Source organism: Abramis brama (assembly GCF_963993115.1).
Source record: "Abramis brama genome assembly, chromosome: 22".
Taxonomy (NCBI): Eukaryota; Metazoa; Chordata; class Actinopteri; order Cypriniformes; family Leuciscidae; genus Abramis; species Abramis brama.
Window position 1 is genome coordinate 28,176,667 of NC_139984.1, and position 19,079 is coordinate 28,195,745.

At 36.7% G+C, this 19,079-nt stretch overlaps 1 protein-coding gene across 1 annotated transcript in view; it reads left to right on the forward strand.

Moving 5' to 3' along the window:
• The window catches only part of ghrhrl (growth hormone releasing hormone receptor, like), a 44,015-nt gene extending 27,768 nt beyond the window's left edge, over nucleotides 1–16,247 (forward strand). The window contains exons 7-13 of the mRNA XM_084099544.1: nucleotides 473–626; nucleotides 3,679–3,739; nucleotides 4,010–4,079; nucleotides 5,211–5,302; nucleotides 9,859–9,988; nucleotides 15,005–15,046; nucleotides 15,584–16,247. Of these exons, the coding sequence (XP_083955670.1) occupies nucleotides 473–626; nucleotides 3,679–3,739; nucleotides 4,010–4,079; nucleotides 5,211–5,302; nucleotides 9,859–9,988; nucleotides 15,005–15,046; nucleotides 15,584–15,685 (651 nt within the window). The 3' untranslated portion in view covers nucleotides 15,686–16,247. The remainder of the gene's footprint in view (nucleotides 1–472; nucleotides 627–3,678; nucleotides 3,740–4,009; nucleotides 4,080–5,210; nucleotides 5,303–9,858; nucleotides 9,989–15,004; nucleotides 15,047–15,583) is intronic.
• The last annotated feature ends 2,832 nt before the right edge of the window (nucleotides 16,248–19,079 follow it).

Genomic DNA, 19,079 nt, shown 5'->3' on the forward strand with positions numbered 1-19,079 from the left:
GTGGAAACTGTGATACTTTTTTTCAGGATTCTTTAATGAATAGAAAGTTCAAAAGAACAGCTTTTATTTGAAATAGAAATTTTTGTAACATTATTAATGTCTTTACTCTCACTTTTGTCCAATTGAATGCATCCTTATTGAATAAACACATTCTATTGTCCAAAAAAAAAAAAATCTTCTTACTGAAGCACCTTTTATGCTAAAAAGAACGATGAAATAATTTCAAGTTTTATAAGAGTTTTAGACCCTGTTTTGTACTTTATTCATGGAAAATTCCTTGATTTCTTCCAGAGTCCTCCAAAGCTGCATTATTTTTTTTTTTAATTAGATATATTAATATTCCTCTATTTCCTGCTGAGTTCATACTTTCTCCCTCTGCTTATCTCCTTCCTCTCCAGTTTTTTGCCTTCATGCCGTTTTGATCATTCTCAGAGTGTCTCTCTCTCGTTGTCCTCTCTCTCTCTCTCTGCAGGCGGCCTGCAAGGCGTCTGTGGTGTTTTGTCATTTTTGCGTCTTGACTAATTTCTTCTGGCTGCTGGTTGAAGCTGTGTATCTGAACTCACTGCTGGTCTCTGCTTTCCCGCGCAGCCGCCGTTGTCTGTGGAGTTTCGCTCTGCTGGGCTGGGGTGAGACTCTCATATCTCTGTCCCTGTCCTCTCACACACTCCTTCTGGCCATCGCAGATGAGTTGTATCTTATAGTGTTGACTATGTGAGTTATTAAAGGAACAGAAGGGAAACGGAGAAATTAAGGTTAGGTTTGTCTAGATATTGTTTTAACACTTTAATATGAAGTAATTCTTAACCCAAAAATGAAAATTCTGTCATCATTTACACAGCTTCATGTCATTCCAAACCTGTAAGACTTTCATTCATTTTCAGAACACAAATGAAGATATTTCCAATGAAATTCCAATGTAATTTGTTTCCAATCAATTCTGTTGCTCCATTGAAAGTCCATTCACCCAAAGCTCTTGAGGCTTCAAAGCGTTTAGGAAGAATGTCTGTCTTTCATCGGTGGAAAAGAGTTCAAAGAGTTCAAAGAGTTCTAAAGAATATATTTGGAAAAATGTATTTTTTTTGCAGTAATGACCTGTACATTATGATCCTTATTTCCTGGCCACTTACTCTGATCTATCATCATTTATGGTTCTGAAGTCTATTATTTTTCTCATGTTTGCAGCCATTATATTCTCAGCGGCTCCAATCAGTGAAGTACAGCATGATCCTTCTGTTGTTCTATTTCTCAATTTCCATTTATATTCTGTCTGTCTCGCTCTCCTCTGGTGTGTGGGACCCTGGGAGGGCAGAGAAGTGTCAGAACAACTCTCATGATTGGCACCTCCGTCGTCTTCGATTTCAGCAGACAATTGAATGAACAAACAGTTTAAAGGCACACTGTGAAGGAATTGTGTTTTTGTCAAACAGCGACCCCTAGAGTCGCTATGGAATACTTGCACTGTCGTAAATACCCCTCCACCCCCCCACCTCCCACCCTGTACACCGGTACCTGCATCGGGCATGGAATAGGCACAGATAGACTCTGAAGACATGATTATTGCAATTTATCATAATAGTTTGCAAATTGTGCTCGTTTACACTATTTACAACCTCTACGTTAGGCTTATTTATGTCCTGATAATTATGTGAGATATTAAAAACTGTTCTCATGATAATCGCAAGAATCAACAGCGTCGTCTGATATCCCTCAGGACTACGTGATAAATACACCTCACAACACCTGAGGTCAGCTGGCAAACTAGTTCGTGAGGCAAGCTAGGCAATAAAACATAACGCAAAAAACACGTAAGAGAAACTAGTGTTTTTTTAGCAAGTCTGTTAACAGCTCTGATAATCGAAAGCTAGCTAGACATATGTGGAAATTATTGGACTGGTCTAATTATCAGCAATAAATGAATGAACAGCATATAAAAAAAACATACTACAAGCAAGCGCAACAACATACAACATAGAATGCAAACAAGTTTACAAATAAGAGATTTATTTACTGGCCACTTCATGCGTTTTCTCAGATCGGATAGCCATCTGATTTATCAAAACAATTCAATTTACACCTGGTCACATAAATGTGTTTTTGCGAAACGGATTTAAATCCGATCTTCAATTCCCGCGCTGTATGCAGATTTAATGGAGTGCACGTCACCGAAAGCAACAGATATGAACAGCATTTTATTGATCATCAGCTAAAATTTCAAAATCAAAGACCGCAATAAGAGAGAGCAGTAACAGCCCTGGTAAGATCATTTCATTTCTTTACTTTTAATGATGATGACTGTGTGTTAAGCATCTGCGACTTACTTTCACTTTGATTTGCGATAGTTTGCACGTTCTCTTGATGAATAGCCTATGCTCAGTTGCTCATCTGCGGTGATGCGTGTTCCAGTAGCGTCGTCATATCTGTCTATAACATATAGCCTACAGTATAACACGCTCTCACTCGTTTTTATTTTTAGCATTTTTGAGAGGAGTACAATTTACATGTGGTTTCAACAACCAGATGCATTTACACTTGTCCAGTTTCGTCTGGAATGCGGCATAGACCTCCTCCTGAAGTGGTTTGAGCGATCGGATTCAAATCCGTCTCGAATGCATTTCGGAGGGCATTTACACCTGGTCTTTTCACGATCGGATAGCTATCCCATCTGAGAAAACGCATGAAGTGGCCAGGTGTGAACAGCCCCATGACAAAAACATACGCACGAAAGCCGAAAACAAACGCTGGTTGGCCTCTCACGTCCAAATTTGACGAAGTGGTGGGGGAAGTGACGTATGCCGTAAAGCAGTCGAATTTTGTAGTTCTTTTTGTGCTTGGGTTACTACCCGAACCCCGAAGTTACATAGTGCCAGTAAAAGCGATACAGACCCCGTCAGGCTATGCCAGACGTGTCATTCAACCTATTGTAAGTCGATGTACCATCACAAGGGTCTTGGAAATATATTATGAAGGCTGAAAAGTTTCACAGTGTGCCTTTAAATGACATTGTAGAAGCAGTAAAAATGCATAGAGTGAATATAACTACATGTACAAATCCATGTTCTCGCTCTTATACACGTTACTGGTCTTATTGCGATTGATGATATGCGATTGCGAATGATATTAAATCAAGTCCAGTCCAACTTTTTATCTCCCTCTCATTTAATATCCTGTTTTGCATCACATTAGGAAAGTTAAATGGTGATATTTAGGAGATCTGCTAATTTTCTGTTTTAGAAATATGGAGAGCTCTTGAAAATGGCCTTTTTCTTGTGCAAATATGTTTAATACTTCATGAATGCTGTCTAATTTCCATAAACATTTTCATAATTGCTTAAATTATTAATTTTGGGATTACGCTAACTTTTGGTAATTTAACTAAAGGGCACTTAATATTTCAAACAGAATAGCTGTGAATCTTCCTTTAAAGGCACAATATGGACAAATTTTGCATTCAAATATCCAAAAACCATTAGCACACTGTATGTTATATATGCACAGTGTTATATTGAGTTCACTTGTGTATATGATCTCAAATGTTTCCAACAATGTTTAAATCCAGAGAAATTCTCTATTTAAATATGCTTTTTTACATGCTTTTTACAGCGTTGCATTGAACACTCTGTAAGATTCCCTTTTACCTACACCATAATCGTTTTGTCTCTCTTTCATCTTTTCTCGCAGGTGTTCCTCTGGTCTCCATCGTCCTCTGGATCTGCTCCAGAGTGTATTTTGAGGACACAGAGTAATTGCACGTTTGTTCTCTACCTTTAAGTAGTGGTTCTTGTGAGGGATTTGAACAAACCCCTTCACTTTAAGACTCAGTCTCATCGCATCAAAGCTTTTCAATCAGTCACAGATTGCCACCCGAGCAACACTCTTCTATATGTATTTATATCTATACTTCTATATATTACAAAGCAATGGCTTTTATCATTTGCTTCATTGCATCTTACCTGGTTAAGACATTGAAGTTGTCTATTTAGGAACCTGTGTTTTTTTTTTTTTTTTTTAGGTGCTGGGACATAAATGAAGATTCTCCTTATTGGTGGATCATCAAGGGTCCCATTGTAGTATCAATAGGGGTAAGATAATGCATGAGGACATAGATAGATGAATGAATGGACCAGTGGGGATTTCTTTAAGACTGCAAGGGAAGCTCGGCTTCCCCTATAATGTCAAAAAAAATGAATGGTCAACTATTGTATTAACATTTTATTGACTAAAAATGCGTCAGAAAACGTTCATCTCAAAGACGAGTTCGTTCAGAATCAGTTACATACAGCAGGTCGGCTGACTCGATTTCCTTCTCATACATTCCCGTAGCGTCACAGTGCATTTCCCTATTGAAGCCCAGTGTCCATTGACTTCAATGGGGCTGCTTTGAACAGTTTTTTTCAGTGCTTCGAAACTAGACGGTCACTATACATTTCACACAATTATACACCACATTCCTTGTTTCAGTTTTACAGAGTTTAATGTATTTTTTTAGATCGTTGATTCATTCATTCATTCATTCATTCATTCATTCATTCATTCATTCATTCATTCATTCATTCATTCATTCATTCATTCATTCATATAGTAGGCTAGGCTAGCGTCGTAGGGGTGAAACTGCACACGATGGCAGACAGTGCTAATATTGTCGACCTGATTTTGGCGAAGCCATTTGAAAGTGTTCCTTACGAGGAATTAAACAGCAGGGCAGATCAACACCTAAGATTGATTTAGTGCAAAAAATAGGAAAAAAAATTTCAGTTCTACTGGTATGACAAAGTTAGCTGGCTGATTGGAAGTGCTGTGACAAATAAAATGTACTGCTGGCCATGCCTCTTGATGAAACCATCTCACGGATGTGTTGTTTGGTCAAAGGTGGGGTTTGGAGATCTGAATAACTTTGACAGGGCATATAAAAGACATGAAAAGAGCAATGAACATGTGAGTGCATGTGCAAGATTAAGTTGCATGGGCAGGACCAGGGTTGAGCATGCAATCAATGAAGGTGCTCGCATTCAAGTGGCTAAACATAATGAAACAGTCAAACAAAACAGGGCCTTCCTAAACCGCCTTATTGATGTCACATCCTTGCTTGGCCGGCAGGAGCTGTCATTTAGGGGACATGATGAGAGTAGTGAATCATCCAACAAGGGGAATTACAGGGAGTTCACAATGGACTCACACACAGTTGTTTTCATGTCTGTTTCTTGCCCAACCAGGTGAACTTCCTTCTCTTCATGAACATTATCAGGATTCTGGTGCAGAAACTGAACCCTCGCTTGATCCAGTTCAACAATTCGTCTCAGTACAGGTACATGCCGACTGTAACAGAAAACACACACACACACACACACACATACTGAAGGGACACTAGCTGCATGTGTGGAGAGATGAGTGGGTGTTTTCAATTCATTCTCTATGGGAGATGAGCGGCAGGTTTGCGTGGGGGATTGTGGGATTGATATCAGTGAGAGCTTTACAATAAGCTTAACAATTTACAAGGTTCTATACAACAACTTTAGTAAATGCATTTGGTATTATGAACTAAAAGCATTTATGATCCTTCAGAAATCATTCTAATATGCTGATTTGCTGCTTAAGAAACATTTCTGGCAATTGTCAATGTTATGAACAGTTGTGCTGCTCAATATTTTTGTGGAAACAATGATACCATTCAAACATTTGTGGTAAGATAAAAAGAGAGAGAAATTAATGTTTTTATTCATCAAGGATGCATTAAATTGATCAAAAGTGACATTGAAGACATTTTCAACAGATTTCTGTTTAATAAATACTTATAATATTTATCCCCAGAAACAGTCCCACGGACCCAGCCCCAAACCCCATCTCTTAAAAATTAATAAAGGCTGGTTTCTAAAGTACTTCTTCCTGTCTCTTTGTATTAATGCTCATGGGTAGCCTAAATGGGTTCCATTCAGACCTTAACATTAGGTATTTTACTGATATGTGTCAACAAGATTCAACAAGACATTTTCACCTGGCTAAACCCAATGATTAGATCTGTTGTGGTATTTATGCAAATTAGCACATGCGTAATTATATTATGCACCGTTTGTCCATGTTAACTAACAATTTCAAAAAACTTGTAATACATTTTTTGTTTGTCTTGATGTAAGTAATCAACTCAGTAATTTTCATGGTGATATCTAAAGGTTAAAATTTTTACCCTATTCACGTGAGAAAAAGAATGAATAGGTGTATGAATAGGCTATATTTGGGTCTTTTTCGAAACTTTCCCCTAATGGGATTCTTCGGGTGCTTTTTTTCCCTTACTCAGGACATATTGAGGATACAAAATCAGTTGAGTTTTCTTCTGTTGCAATTTGTTCAAGGTTGACCCCCATTTTGGCTTAAAATGACTGGACTATAACTACATTCCATTATATAGACAGAACCTCTTTCACATGGAAACATCTTCTAACAATGGATATTTGCATTCAGAGGTTGCATCTTTTGGGGGTGTGAGACCATTTGCCAGGAGACCACCTTCCTTTGTGTGCCAGTTATCCCTAAACTCTTAAAAACCTTATTACCTTTTGTTTTACTTATTTGGAAATGAGACATTTGTACCAGTCGCACTGAGACATTTCAAATGATACTAAACATATCTAATACTCGGTGATAATCATTCACATTAAACTATATATTTTCTTGGGTGAATTCAGGTGATCTGAGCATGAGAGAGAGGGGTGAGGGAAGAGGGAATGAAAGGTAGATTAGGATGACTCTGAGGTGAGACTTTCGTCTCGATAGTGCACGAGGAGGACTTCAAATTTCCAGAGAGGTCCTTTGTCCTCTCAGGGTCTGGTCATTCTTCAACCAGACTGTCCGGCATTTTCTAATTACTTACAGTTGCCAAGGCAACATTTCTATTATTCATTTCCAGAATTTTTTTTTAGAAAGTTTTCATGTAATATTGATATTTTATTTCAGCTTTATTTCAATTACTGCTAATGGTTTTTAATAGTTTATTTTTAGTTAACACGCATCACTTATGAAGCAGTATTTTTGGATGTTAATTTTAACCTAGATTAATAAATGCTGCAAAAATTGTATGTAGCAATAATGCACAGGATTGTGGGATATTATAGGCAGTGGAGGATACTATAGTGAAATATGATCCAGACGAGTCTGTCTTAGTAGACCGGATGTTTCGCAAAAGTTGCTCTTTTAAATCCCGTAAACACACAGGAACTCCAGGGATGTGCTAATGAAATGCATGGAGCGAGACTTTGAGATCCTTGGATAAGCACTACAGACGTAAAGCTGAAACAAACCTCACAGGCTGACAGGAAATAGAATCGTGTTCCCAGAACGGCATCATCCTCACTGCTAGGATCCTTCGAGGGTTTGAAGCGCTGTGCCTTTGTTCTTTCAGCCTCTACAGCAACTGTACTGTACTTCCCCTGTAGAGACCGGCATATAGCATGAGAACAGTCAACGCAATACAATAGCTTTAGCAGTTTTAGGTATTTTAATAGATAACACACAGGCAGATATATTTGGGGATTATTTGTATACTATTCAGTTATTCACTATTCAAAACTTTCAGTTTTCATTTTAGTTTAAGTTTTAGTAATTATGTTATGTGCTAAAATTGATTTGATTTTAATTCTTAAATCATTTTAGTTTTAGTTGTAGTACTTCAACATTTCAAAAAACATTTAGATTAAGTTTTTCATCTAATTGTATTTTATTTCAGCTTTATTTCAATTAATGAAAACAAGTTTTAATAGTTATAGTTTTACTTTTTATTTCACAATAACAACACTTGCCCACAAGAGACTGTTTACCAACCAAATTTCATTACCGTGTATTTTGGACATACAAAAATACCATCTTAATACCATGGTATTATTTTGAATACCTTGTGTTGTACCCATAAACACCATGGTATGTGTAAAAATGCTGTATGGTGCATTCACTAAAAAAAATATGGCATTACCATAATGTGTTGTTATATTATCATGGTAATACCATCAGTGGCGTATAACCGTATAAAGTATTTTTTTCTCCATTCATTTCTCCCATAGGGATTTTTAAAAAGTCTTTGTTAAAGAGTTTTAAGCCATGAACAAAGCCAACCAGCTATGAGGTGATATGTACGCATATTTTGCAATAAACATAAAATATAAAGTATTTTGGAAGCGTTGAGAGATCACTCTATTACGGTATTCGCAGTGCTTCATGGGAGTGGGCGGAGCTCACGAGATCTTTTGGGGTGTGTTGCTTTTATCGACTCTCTGATTGGTGTAATTTTCTATACAGCATCATGGGTAATGTAGTTTTTCACTAGGAGTTCCGCTGTTAAACACGATTATAAAAAAAAAAAGCTAAAATAATGCGGGCTGACAGCTTCAACAAAAGCAAATACTATCGATTAACAACCTCGTATAGCTCACAATGTCCAAAATACTATACTTTTTGGTAGTTTTTAAGTATTGACAATAAAATAAAATAGAAACATGGTACATCTTTTGGGAAATGTAACTATGGTAGTAACGTGTTTTTTGGGCTTGTATTACTGTGGTGTTCTTTGAAGTACCTTGGTATATGATAATGGTAAATCAATTGAAACATTAACAATAATCACAAACAATTATTTTGTCAAGTCATATAGTTAATTGGCCAAAATGCAGGCTGTTGCCAAGCAACATAATCAAAATTCTACTGTTTTTATATCCACGTATCAGGGTAATTTCCACGAAATTTCTACTCATGCATGTTTAAGAGCACTGACCTGATTATCTGGAGAGATGTGTGTGTGTGTGTGTCTCCTGTTAATGCTGTTATCATGAAGAGACTCTGTCTGTTTTGCCATAAATGAGTGTGTGCTGCTGTTGAATATGCAGATTTCACACAAGCCTGTGAATGACAGCTCTGCTCTCCAGAATCTGTGGTTTTAAGTGTTTCTGCCAGACTACTTGACAGTTTTGCATTAAAACACATTTCACTGTGTGCAGTGGTGCTATCATAGTAAAACAACACGGATTCATTGATCCGTGAGTGAAATTTTAATGTTTGGGACTGAGGGACCTCATCTACATTTATAGTTCAAGTTGAATAGTTCAATCACTATTCAAAAATGCCATTATATTTTAGTAAAGAAACTTTCAATTTCACACAAAGCTATTGTATGGCTTCAAAAAACGTTTAATATATTGCATATGGACTACTTTTCTTGGACTACTAAACTTCTCTTTTCTACAGTATTTCATGAAAGAGTGTGAGTAGATACATTTTTATTTTTGGGTGAACTGTCACTTTAAGCTCAGAATGATGGTTTAATTTTTCTGTAAATAATACATTTTACATTTGTGTTTTATAAATTAGCAGAGCAATTATTATCATTGCACTGTTTGCACATGTTTTCATTCTTGTATATTTATTAGGCAAATGCTTTTATCTGATTTACAAATGAAGAAAAATACAAATAAGAGCTATAAATACATTTCTAACAGTATTTATAATGCACAATATTTACATCAATGTGCATATGCAGAGGAAACCTGTGACTATTAAAGGAATAGTTCACCCTAAAATAAAAATGTTGTCATTATTTTCTCACCACCAGTATGCTATTGTTATTTTTTTTTAGAAAACAATGAAAATGAAATGCTACAAACATTGATACCAAACCGACATGGTTTCTCTCATATATATCATGACCTAAAGTGACACGTTAGATTTCTTTCACACAAATCTCTCTTGTGGGTCTCAATAGCCTACAAGTCATACAGATTACTTTCATGTTTCTTTTATAATGATGCTTTCTGGAAGCACCCAGCTCTACCCAATAACCTTTTATCCTTCCTCCTCTCAATGCTTTATCTCTCCTTCCCTCAGGCGACTGACCAAGTCCACCCTCCTCCTCATCCCTCTCTTCGGCACTCATTACATGGTCTTCAGCTTTCTCCCAGACTACTTCAGTGTGAGCCTGCGGCTTTGCATCGAGCTGTGTCTAGGCTCCTTCCAGGTTATCCAGCCCGCTATCAGCACAACACAGCTTAAACCCAAACCTCAGCGGGAGTAAAACTACTGAACTAAGACTTACTAAGGCTGGAATAGGCTACTCGATTTTTGCTCAGATTTTCGCCCCGATTTTAGTCTGGACGCATCAATGCTAACATTAGTTGCCAATAGTTGCAGATTTTCAGTAGTCAGAGTACATCCCTAGTTCATTAGTCGGGGCACTGATCAGGGACTCGGACATTTTAAGGGCTGTCTCAATCGCAAAATCCTTCTAGGGCACTGAAACGTTTGCTGAGAACACCATTGCCGAGTATTTTCTCCTTAAAGCTGCAGGGAACCAAAAAGACAGTCTCAAAAACACGGTTTGAAATCGCTGGTGTTTTTGACATCACAAACTACCTTGTAACCAATCAGATCAACGTGTGATTGTCAACGAGTGGATCTCTGAGCTGTGTGAGTGAGTGGAGGCGGGGCTTATTTGCATATTCATAGAACCGTATACTAAATGAGGCAAGGGTGTCGAGTTATATTCAAGCTATTTTAAGGCATGAAGAATTTTTTTTCAAGGATAAAACGTTTAAATATGTCATTTTGGTGATCAAAGATGAGTTTTAAGGGAGACAGTTATTGAATACAGGGGGACTTTAATGGAAGTTCTGAAGCTCGAAACTTAAATCATGTGAGCCAACTCACTACACATAACGACACGCGATAGATGTTTTTAAAAATTCAAACCATTATTTAATTATATTTCAGCTTAAACATACATCGTTAGATGGGTAATGAACATAATCTAGCTAACATTTATCATTTATGTACGGCGGAAAGGTTGCACGTATATATAACAAGTAGCCTAACATTATAAAATAATGTCAGAAAGATATCAGCTGTTGTTCATAAATACTGTACCAGTAGTGATGTTGTACAATGAGGACGTTGTCACATCGCCGGAAACAGAGTCATCAGTGTCCCAGTGTGTAGTGAGCCAGGTCTTTACCAGTGCCTGAATTAATGTAGGCCTACACCACATACTGATTCGCGAGCTAGGGATCTGATTGAGACGCACCCAGATTTTCAGAAAGTCATGTTGTGTATGATGGGCACAGGCTCTGATTTTTTCTTTTTCTTTTAAGCTTCAAACAGTGATTCTATCCGGTCTGATCATATCAAACAGAACACATTAGAACACATAGGCTATCGTTTTCATTAGCAAAACAAAAGCATACCAAACAGTAAAGTTCAATTAACGAACGAATGACTCGTTTGAAGCGGTTCTTTTTAGTGAATCAAAAGCATGCAGGGCAAGTCTGATTAACCAACAATTGATTCTTATAAATCTTTTTAATGAATCAAAAACAGAAAACTCAAACAGCGGCTGCGTTCGGAGGCTGCATTCCAGAAGGCATCAAAGCACATGCGAAATCCAATGTTGCCTTCACTTTTGTATCCTGAGATACCTTCATCTGATCGATTTTTGAAGGCAGCTTTGATGTATCCTTCGCTGCCTTTGATACCCCACAATCCTGTGCTTTCCATTCTGTGACAGTTAAGCTGAAAGAACTGAAAAGTGCGATTGGTGGTCAGTTTGTGTGTAAATGTACATTTTTGACCGACGTTTTTCACTTCTAATGTCATTTCTAGCGAGAAAGTGCGTATGCACTTGGTTATCGCCGAAGCTTGCTCTATTTTGCTGTAGATCATTAAACCGTTGTGTTGTCTGTCCGAAATCAGCTTCGTGAGGAACCTTCTTGTGCAGACTCTGCCTACAAAATGTCATTGCCTGATAAGGCAGCGAGACAACAAGTCGACCGGCTAAGATTTCAAACGCCAAAGTCTGATTCATGAACAAATGCTTCTTCTAAACCAGTTCTTTTTATTGAATCAAAAACATGCAGCGCAAACCGTGTAGTCTGATTCAGAAACAAATGACTCTTTTAAACCACTTCGGATTGAATGCAATAATTGGGCGAACATTGTGTCGTCCTGAGACTGCCACAGAAAATATATGTACATTTATTAATATTTTGACCACCTCTATTATTGATCAGGATGTGAAGAGTTTCAAGCAGTATAACAAAATGTGTTCGTGAAAAACATTGCCCTTTAAGTCTAGTGTCTGATCCTTTAGACATTTAGGCCTGGTTTCACAGACAGGGTTTAGATTAAGCCAGGATTAGATTTAGGACATTTAAGTAGCTTTTATAAACGTGCCTTAGAAGAAAAAAACATTACTGGTGTGCATCTTGAGACAAAATAATGTCTCTGACATTATTTAAGATATGTCACTGCAAGTTACTTTCAGTTAAAACAACTCAAACATGCATTTTAGTCTGGGACTGGGATTTGATGCCCTCTTTTTCTCTATGACCACTTACAAGTCGGCAAGTGTATGTTTTAAAATCTGTTCCCGAAGTCTTGTGTTATATTCCAGTCTTTAGAAATGCTCCCCTCGGATCAGTCGATGAGCTCTGATCAACACCACCTCAGAGCAGACCTCATACTCACCTTCGATCTGTTGAGACAGAAGATGGACATTGGGGTTTTAGAGATATTACTGAGTTAGCCAGGACGCTAATTGAGTTTCTTGAAGGGCTGGTAACTAATTTTGAAAATTAATTCCATGCAGGAGTTTGAGGAAGGCTGTAACCCTCTTGTAAAAGTTTATTTAAGTCATAATATGATGTCCGTGATGTGCGGTTTTTAGTGCTAATTACTTTCTTTGAAGGCTAACATTGAAGTAAGACTGTGTTCTTTCTTTGTCTTGACTAGTCAGACAGTGACATGTCAGCTCAACCGAAAGTGAAAATGATTGAATCGTGCGGGCGGTTTTCAGATTGATTAATATCTCAAGACATCTATTTTAGGGTTCTCTCTCTATATATATGTGACCCTGGATCACAAAACCAGTCACAAGTCGCACGGGTATATTTGTGGCAATAGCCAACAATACATTGTATGGGTCAAAATTATCGATTTTTCTTTTATGCCAAAAATCATTAGGATATTAAGTAAAGATCATGTTCCATGAAGATATTTTGTAAATTTCCTACTGTAAATATATAAAACATTTATTTTTGTGAGTGAATGCAGAACAAACGCGAACATAAATGGACAACTTTAAAGGAGATTTTCGTACTTTCATAATTTTCTCAATGTTTCGATTTTTTTGCACCCTCAGATTCCAGATTTTCAAATAGTTGTTTCTCTGCCAAATATTGTCCTGTCCTAACAAACCATACATCAATGGAAAGCTTATTTATTCAGCTTCTCAAATCTCAATTTCATTTATAATAATTTATTATCTTTTATAATGTGTTTTATACTTTTATATGAAATATTTATCTCAGGCAATGCTGTAATTGATAAAGGAAACCTTGGTACTTGATACATGACAAAAATATTGATAAACTAACAACAGAGCGAAACTATGCAGTTTGATTTCTGTTTATTTAAGGAATCAACACAGCCAAAAGCTGATATGTCCTACATCTTTAAATTTAATTTCGGTAACACTTTTTTTAGTGTCATATGTTACATGTAGTTACTATAGTAATAGCTATAAAATTATGCATAATTACATGCAACTAACCCTAAACCAAACCAAACCCTAATCCTAACCCTAAAGTAAGAACATGTAGTTACTAAAGAATTATTACTAAAATGTATAATTACAGTGTAACAAAGAAACCTTCAAATAAAAGTGTAACCTGAATTTCTTCTGTAAAACACTGATTATATCAATCTGTAAAATTATTCTAAAATTATAAACTATTCAAAACTACCATTAAATAGTATAGAAAGTCTATAGTATTATATTAATTTTAATTAATTAATTATATTTATTAGTATTAAGTCTATAGTCTATAGTATATAGTCTGTAGTATAAATAGTATTTGTAAGTCATAGACTCATAAAATTCATTAGTTCGTGAATCATATACAACATTGTTTGTGCTGTATGTTTTTGATTTATTTAAAAAAAAAAAACTGGCTTAAAAGAGTCATTATTTTATGAATCGGATTTCATTTGTTGTGTTATATGTCTTTGATTCACTAAAAACAACCAGTTTAATTAAGAGAGTCAGTTGTTTGTGAATCAGACTACACTGGTTGCTCTGTATGTTTTTGATTCACTAAAAAGAAACATTTGAAAAGAGTCATTTGTTCATGAATTTGAGTTAGCGCTGCATGTTTTTGATTCACAAAAACAAAACAAAAAAACGGTGTCATTCGTTGGTGAATCGTGCTACACAGTTTAACATTGTGTTTTTGATTCACTGAAAAGAACCATTTGTTCATGTATTGGACTAAACTGTTTGCGCTGCATGTTTTTGATTCACTAAAAAGAGCCCGTTTAAAGGAGTCATTCATTGATGAATGAACACGGTTGTGTGTTTTTGATTCACTAAAAAGAGCCCGTTTAGAGGAGTCATTCATTGATGAATCGCGCTACACAGTTGTGTGTTTTTGATTCACTGAAAAGAGCCAGTTTAAGGAATGACTTCCAGTGAGGTTTTTGATGAACAGTTATTATATGGTAAAGAGTTTGTATGTGCATTCTTCTGAATTTACCCTTTTGGATTCTACGGAACAATTAACAGCATGCAAATTCATGAACGATTTCTATCATCTTTACATTCAGAGTCACACTTGTAAAACATGTTAGCTGTTCGATGTCATTAGTAGGCTATGCAAATAAAAATATGAACACATTGCCAGTCAATGTCTCTCTGCGGATGAATATTTAGCGCTGGACCGTCTTGCATTTTAATCTTATGGACACTCTGATGGATTAAGATTTGATCCGGCTGCCTCACAACACACAGATATTCATCCATGATCATGCATAAGTATATGGGCCTGCAGAAATTATGTAAAAAGCATGTCATTTTCTCAAAGCTCTCAATATAAGATGAAAGGGAGAGGAAGAGAGATGGATTTATAATATTTGTGGATGTTTGATCTGAGGAACATTTTCTGCAATTTGCACTGACTTTCTCTTTTTCATTGATTTTCTTAAGGGCCTTATTGTGGCGGTTCTCTACTGTTTCCTGAACCAGGAGGTGAGTGATTCTTGATTGATAGCCCTCACACACCATAAACACACAAAATATGCACCAAAATTCAAAATGATGTGCTGAAAGCCCTTATTCGTTTACAAACTGTAAAGTGCATGCAAGTCAGTTTTGTGTTTGAATGGAGATAATCAGCATTCTCAGAGGACTAAACAACATTTGTACTCAAAATCCTTGACAAACATGTTTGCCAGTCTTTATTAATCTGATTAAGAAACAGATTGGGGAATTAAAAGAGGTCTGCTCAAAGGCCAATAAGCAATTAAGGATGAATAATAAAAATGCATTGCATTTGAGCCTGTGCTATACGGTAAAGCTGAGCTTCTTGCATTTAATGAAACTCATTTCTAACAAAACTAATTATATGACTAATTATATTTTAGGCTACAGACAGTGTTGTGGTTGTAGGGTTTTAGTTTAAACTTAATAAAATAGAAGTCTTTATCATCTAAGTTAGGTTAGGTTTTGAGCGAAGTCTCTCCTGGGTTTTTGTGATTATATATCATATATGTGTTTGTTTGTCAGGTTCAGAATGAAATACGCTCACGGTGGATTCGATATCGAGAGGGGAGTTACGTTGTCGTCCCTGTTGGAGCCAAAGGAAGTCAAATGGACACTCGGTTCTAGACTTAAACTCATCAGTGCCTTCAGAAAACACTCACATCTGAATAAATCACTGTTTGCAAATTGTATTGCTCTGTTTACATGAGAACAAATGGCTTAAAGTGAGATCATCGCCATCAACCTGCAAATTACAGTGACACCAAAAGGATTCTGACACTTTTAATAGTGGCTTAAGTGTTCAAATACTGAACATTTGGGCTGAATTACACACACTCAAAACTATTCATTAGAGAGCATACTGGAATTTATCATTACAGAACCGCTGTCAAATAGCAGTGGCCAAAAGTGATGTCTGGTCTTGGGTAATTGACATCTTCACCCTTTATTCAAATACTTTTAAAGATTTTGTAAGCATATTGTGTGTTGTGTTGTACATTGTATTGTATTGTAAGCAATTGTTTTATTTTGATAACGCAATGAAACATGCCAAAATGTTCGGTAAATCATTTTTGGCCAGGCTGTCATACATGCAAAAACAAGAGAGAACCCAGGGTATTATTAAAACTGATGATGTTGTAGTAAGTGTATGCTTTTGTGAGATTTTTGTTTTTCTATGCATTTTTTTACACAGTAAAATAGAACCTGTAGCTGTATAGTTTACCTTTTCATATGATTAGTGTTTTATTCCTAATCTTTAAAGTATTTTCCGCATATTTTGATGGTTTAATCGAACTTGTAGGGTCATTAAAAACAAATTTCACCTCAGGACATCACTTTAGGCCACTAGTGTGTGTGTGTGTGTGTTTAGTATAGTATTAAACATTTGTATAATTGATAGACCCGTGGATTTCTGAGTGAGATGTATGGAAACCTGGGCAAGTTGTCACATGTTTTTGATAACAATTTCTGCTGGCCAAAACAGTGGTTTGATATTTTTGTTACCTTTTTAATTTTATTTAATGGGTTGTTTTGTGTTTCATAATTGCATTACTGTTTAAATTTAGCTGAAAATCCCGTTCAATCCTTCCCATTGTGACAAATAACAACATGTCATGCAATTTGTGCAATATATGTTTAAGAAACAATCTTTTTTTCTGTAATAGTTCAACTATTCAAAGGCATTTGTAGCAAAGACTGATATGTGTCTACAGACATTGACTTGGAAATATTAATTTGAGCTAAAAGTGTAAGGACTAGCCCTGTTTTCTTTTTCTATTCTGCTGGTTGATTCTTTCTTGGTCACTCAAAACTGGAAATGTTGTGTCAGCTGAGAGCAGAAATAGTCTCTGCAGAATAGAGCATTTGCAGATGTGGTGTTCTCGTCTTTTCTCTTCTTGTCTCTTCTAGTCTCTGCTTGTCTCCTTTCTTGTCTTCTTTTCTCTTCTTTTCTCTTCTTGTCTCCTTTCTTCTCGTCTTTTCTCTTCTTGTCTCCTCTCTTCTCGTCTCTTCTCGTCTCTGCTTGTCTCCTTTCTTCTCATCTTTTCTCTCGTCTCCTCTCTTCTCGTCTCTTCTTGTCTCTGCTTGTCTCCTTTCTTCTCGTCTTTTCTCTTCTCGTCTCCTCTCTTCTTGTCTCTGCTTGTCTCCTTTCTTCTCGTCTTTTCTCTTCTTGTCTCCTCTCTTCTCGTCTCTCCTCGTCTCTGCTTGTCTCCTTTCTTCTCATCTTTTCTCTTGTCTAATCTCTTCTCGTCTCTTCTAGTCTCTGCTTGTCTCCTTTCTTCTCGTCTTTTCTCTTCTTGTCTCCTCTCTTCTCGTCTCTTCTCGTCTCTGCTTGTCTCCTTTCTTCTCATCTTTTCTCTTGTCTCCTCTCTTCTCGTCTCTTCTTGTCTCCTTTCTTCTCGTCTTTTCTCTTCTTGTCTCCTCTCTTCTCGTCTCTTCTCGTCTCTGCTTGTCTCCTTTCTTCTCATCTTTTCTCTCGTCTCCTCTCTTCTCGTCTCTTCTTGTCTCTGCTTGTCTCCTTTCTTCTCGTCTTTTCTCTTCTCGTCTCCTCTCTTCTTGTCTCTGCTTGTCTCCTTTCTTCTCGTCTTTTCTCTTCTTGTCTCCTCTCTTCTCGTCTCTTCTCGTCTCTGCTTGTCTCCTTTCTTCTCATCTTTTCTCTTGTCTCCTCTCTTCTCGTCTCTTCTCGTCTCTGCTTGTCTCCTTTCTTCTCATCTTTTCTCTTGTCTCCTCTCTTCTCGTCTCTTCTTGTCTCTGCTTGTCTCCTTTCTTCTCATCTTTTCTCTTCTTGTCTCCTCTCTTCTAGTCTCTTCTAGTCTCTGCTTGTCTCCTTTCTTCTCGTCTTTTCTCTTCTTGTCTCGTCTCTGCTTGTCTCCTTTCTTCTCGTCTTTTCTCTTCTTGTCTCCTCTCTTCTCGTCTCTTCTAGTCTCTGCTTGTCTCCTTTCTTGTCTTCTTTTCTCTTCTTGTCTCGTCTCTGCTTGTCTCCTTTCTTCTCGTCTTTTCTCTTCTTGTCTCCTCTCTTCTCGTCTCTTCTAGTCTCTGCTTGTCTCCTTTCTTCTCATCTTTTCTCTTCTTGTCTCGTCTCTGCTTGTCTCCTTTCTTCTCGTCTTTTCTCTTCTTGTCTCCTCTCTTCTCGTCTCTTCTAGTCTCTGCTTGTCTCCTTTCTTGTCTTCTTTTCTCTTCTTGTCTCTTCTCATCTCTTCTAGTCTCTGCTTGTCTTACTTCTGTTGTCGTTTTTTCTCTTCTTGTCTCTTCTCTGCTTGTTTCTACTCGTCTCTGCTCATTTCTTCTTGTCTCGTCTCTTCACTGCTCGTCTCCTCTCACCTCTGCTCGTTTCTTCTTTTCACTTCTCGGTCTTGTCTGGTCTCTTCTCTTCTCACCAAATGTGCATTTATACTTTGTTGCCTATAAACAGCTATTAAAATAATAATAATATGTAAACGTATTTTGCATAAATATTATGTATGTCTATAAATATGATGTATCTATGATGTATGTATGTCCAGCTGTAATGCAGTATTTTGTTTTCACGTTTTTGAGTGGCCTTAAGTGTATTAATGCATCAAATCATCAGAGTGCATTACAGAGATGGAAATATCACCCAATTTTATGATGCTTTACCTGTGTAATGGATTTTTTTTTTTTTTTTTGTTGTTGCTTTAATAGTGCAGTTAAGCTGATGTCCTTATACATGTGCTTATGTTTGTGTATATGTGCGTAAGCAAGCTGGCATAATGAGTACATGTAGCTATTTTTGAGCTCAAGTGCTATTGATCTTTTGCTTTAATGTCTGACATATACTTACTTTGTATTAAAACATGAAAAACATACATAAATGACTTCATGTCCTTCAGAGATCATTACAATTTTTCTCGATTGTTTACACACATTTTCTGAAAGCATGCCTCATATTCTCAGAACTCTAAACACAAAACCAAAAAAACACACACAATGGGCAAAACCCCTCAATTCTCCTGCAAAATGAAACTTTACATTCAAAACAATGTTATTTCTTCTCAAAATG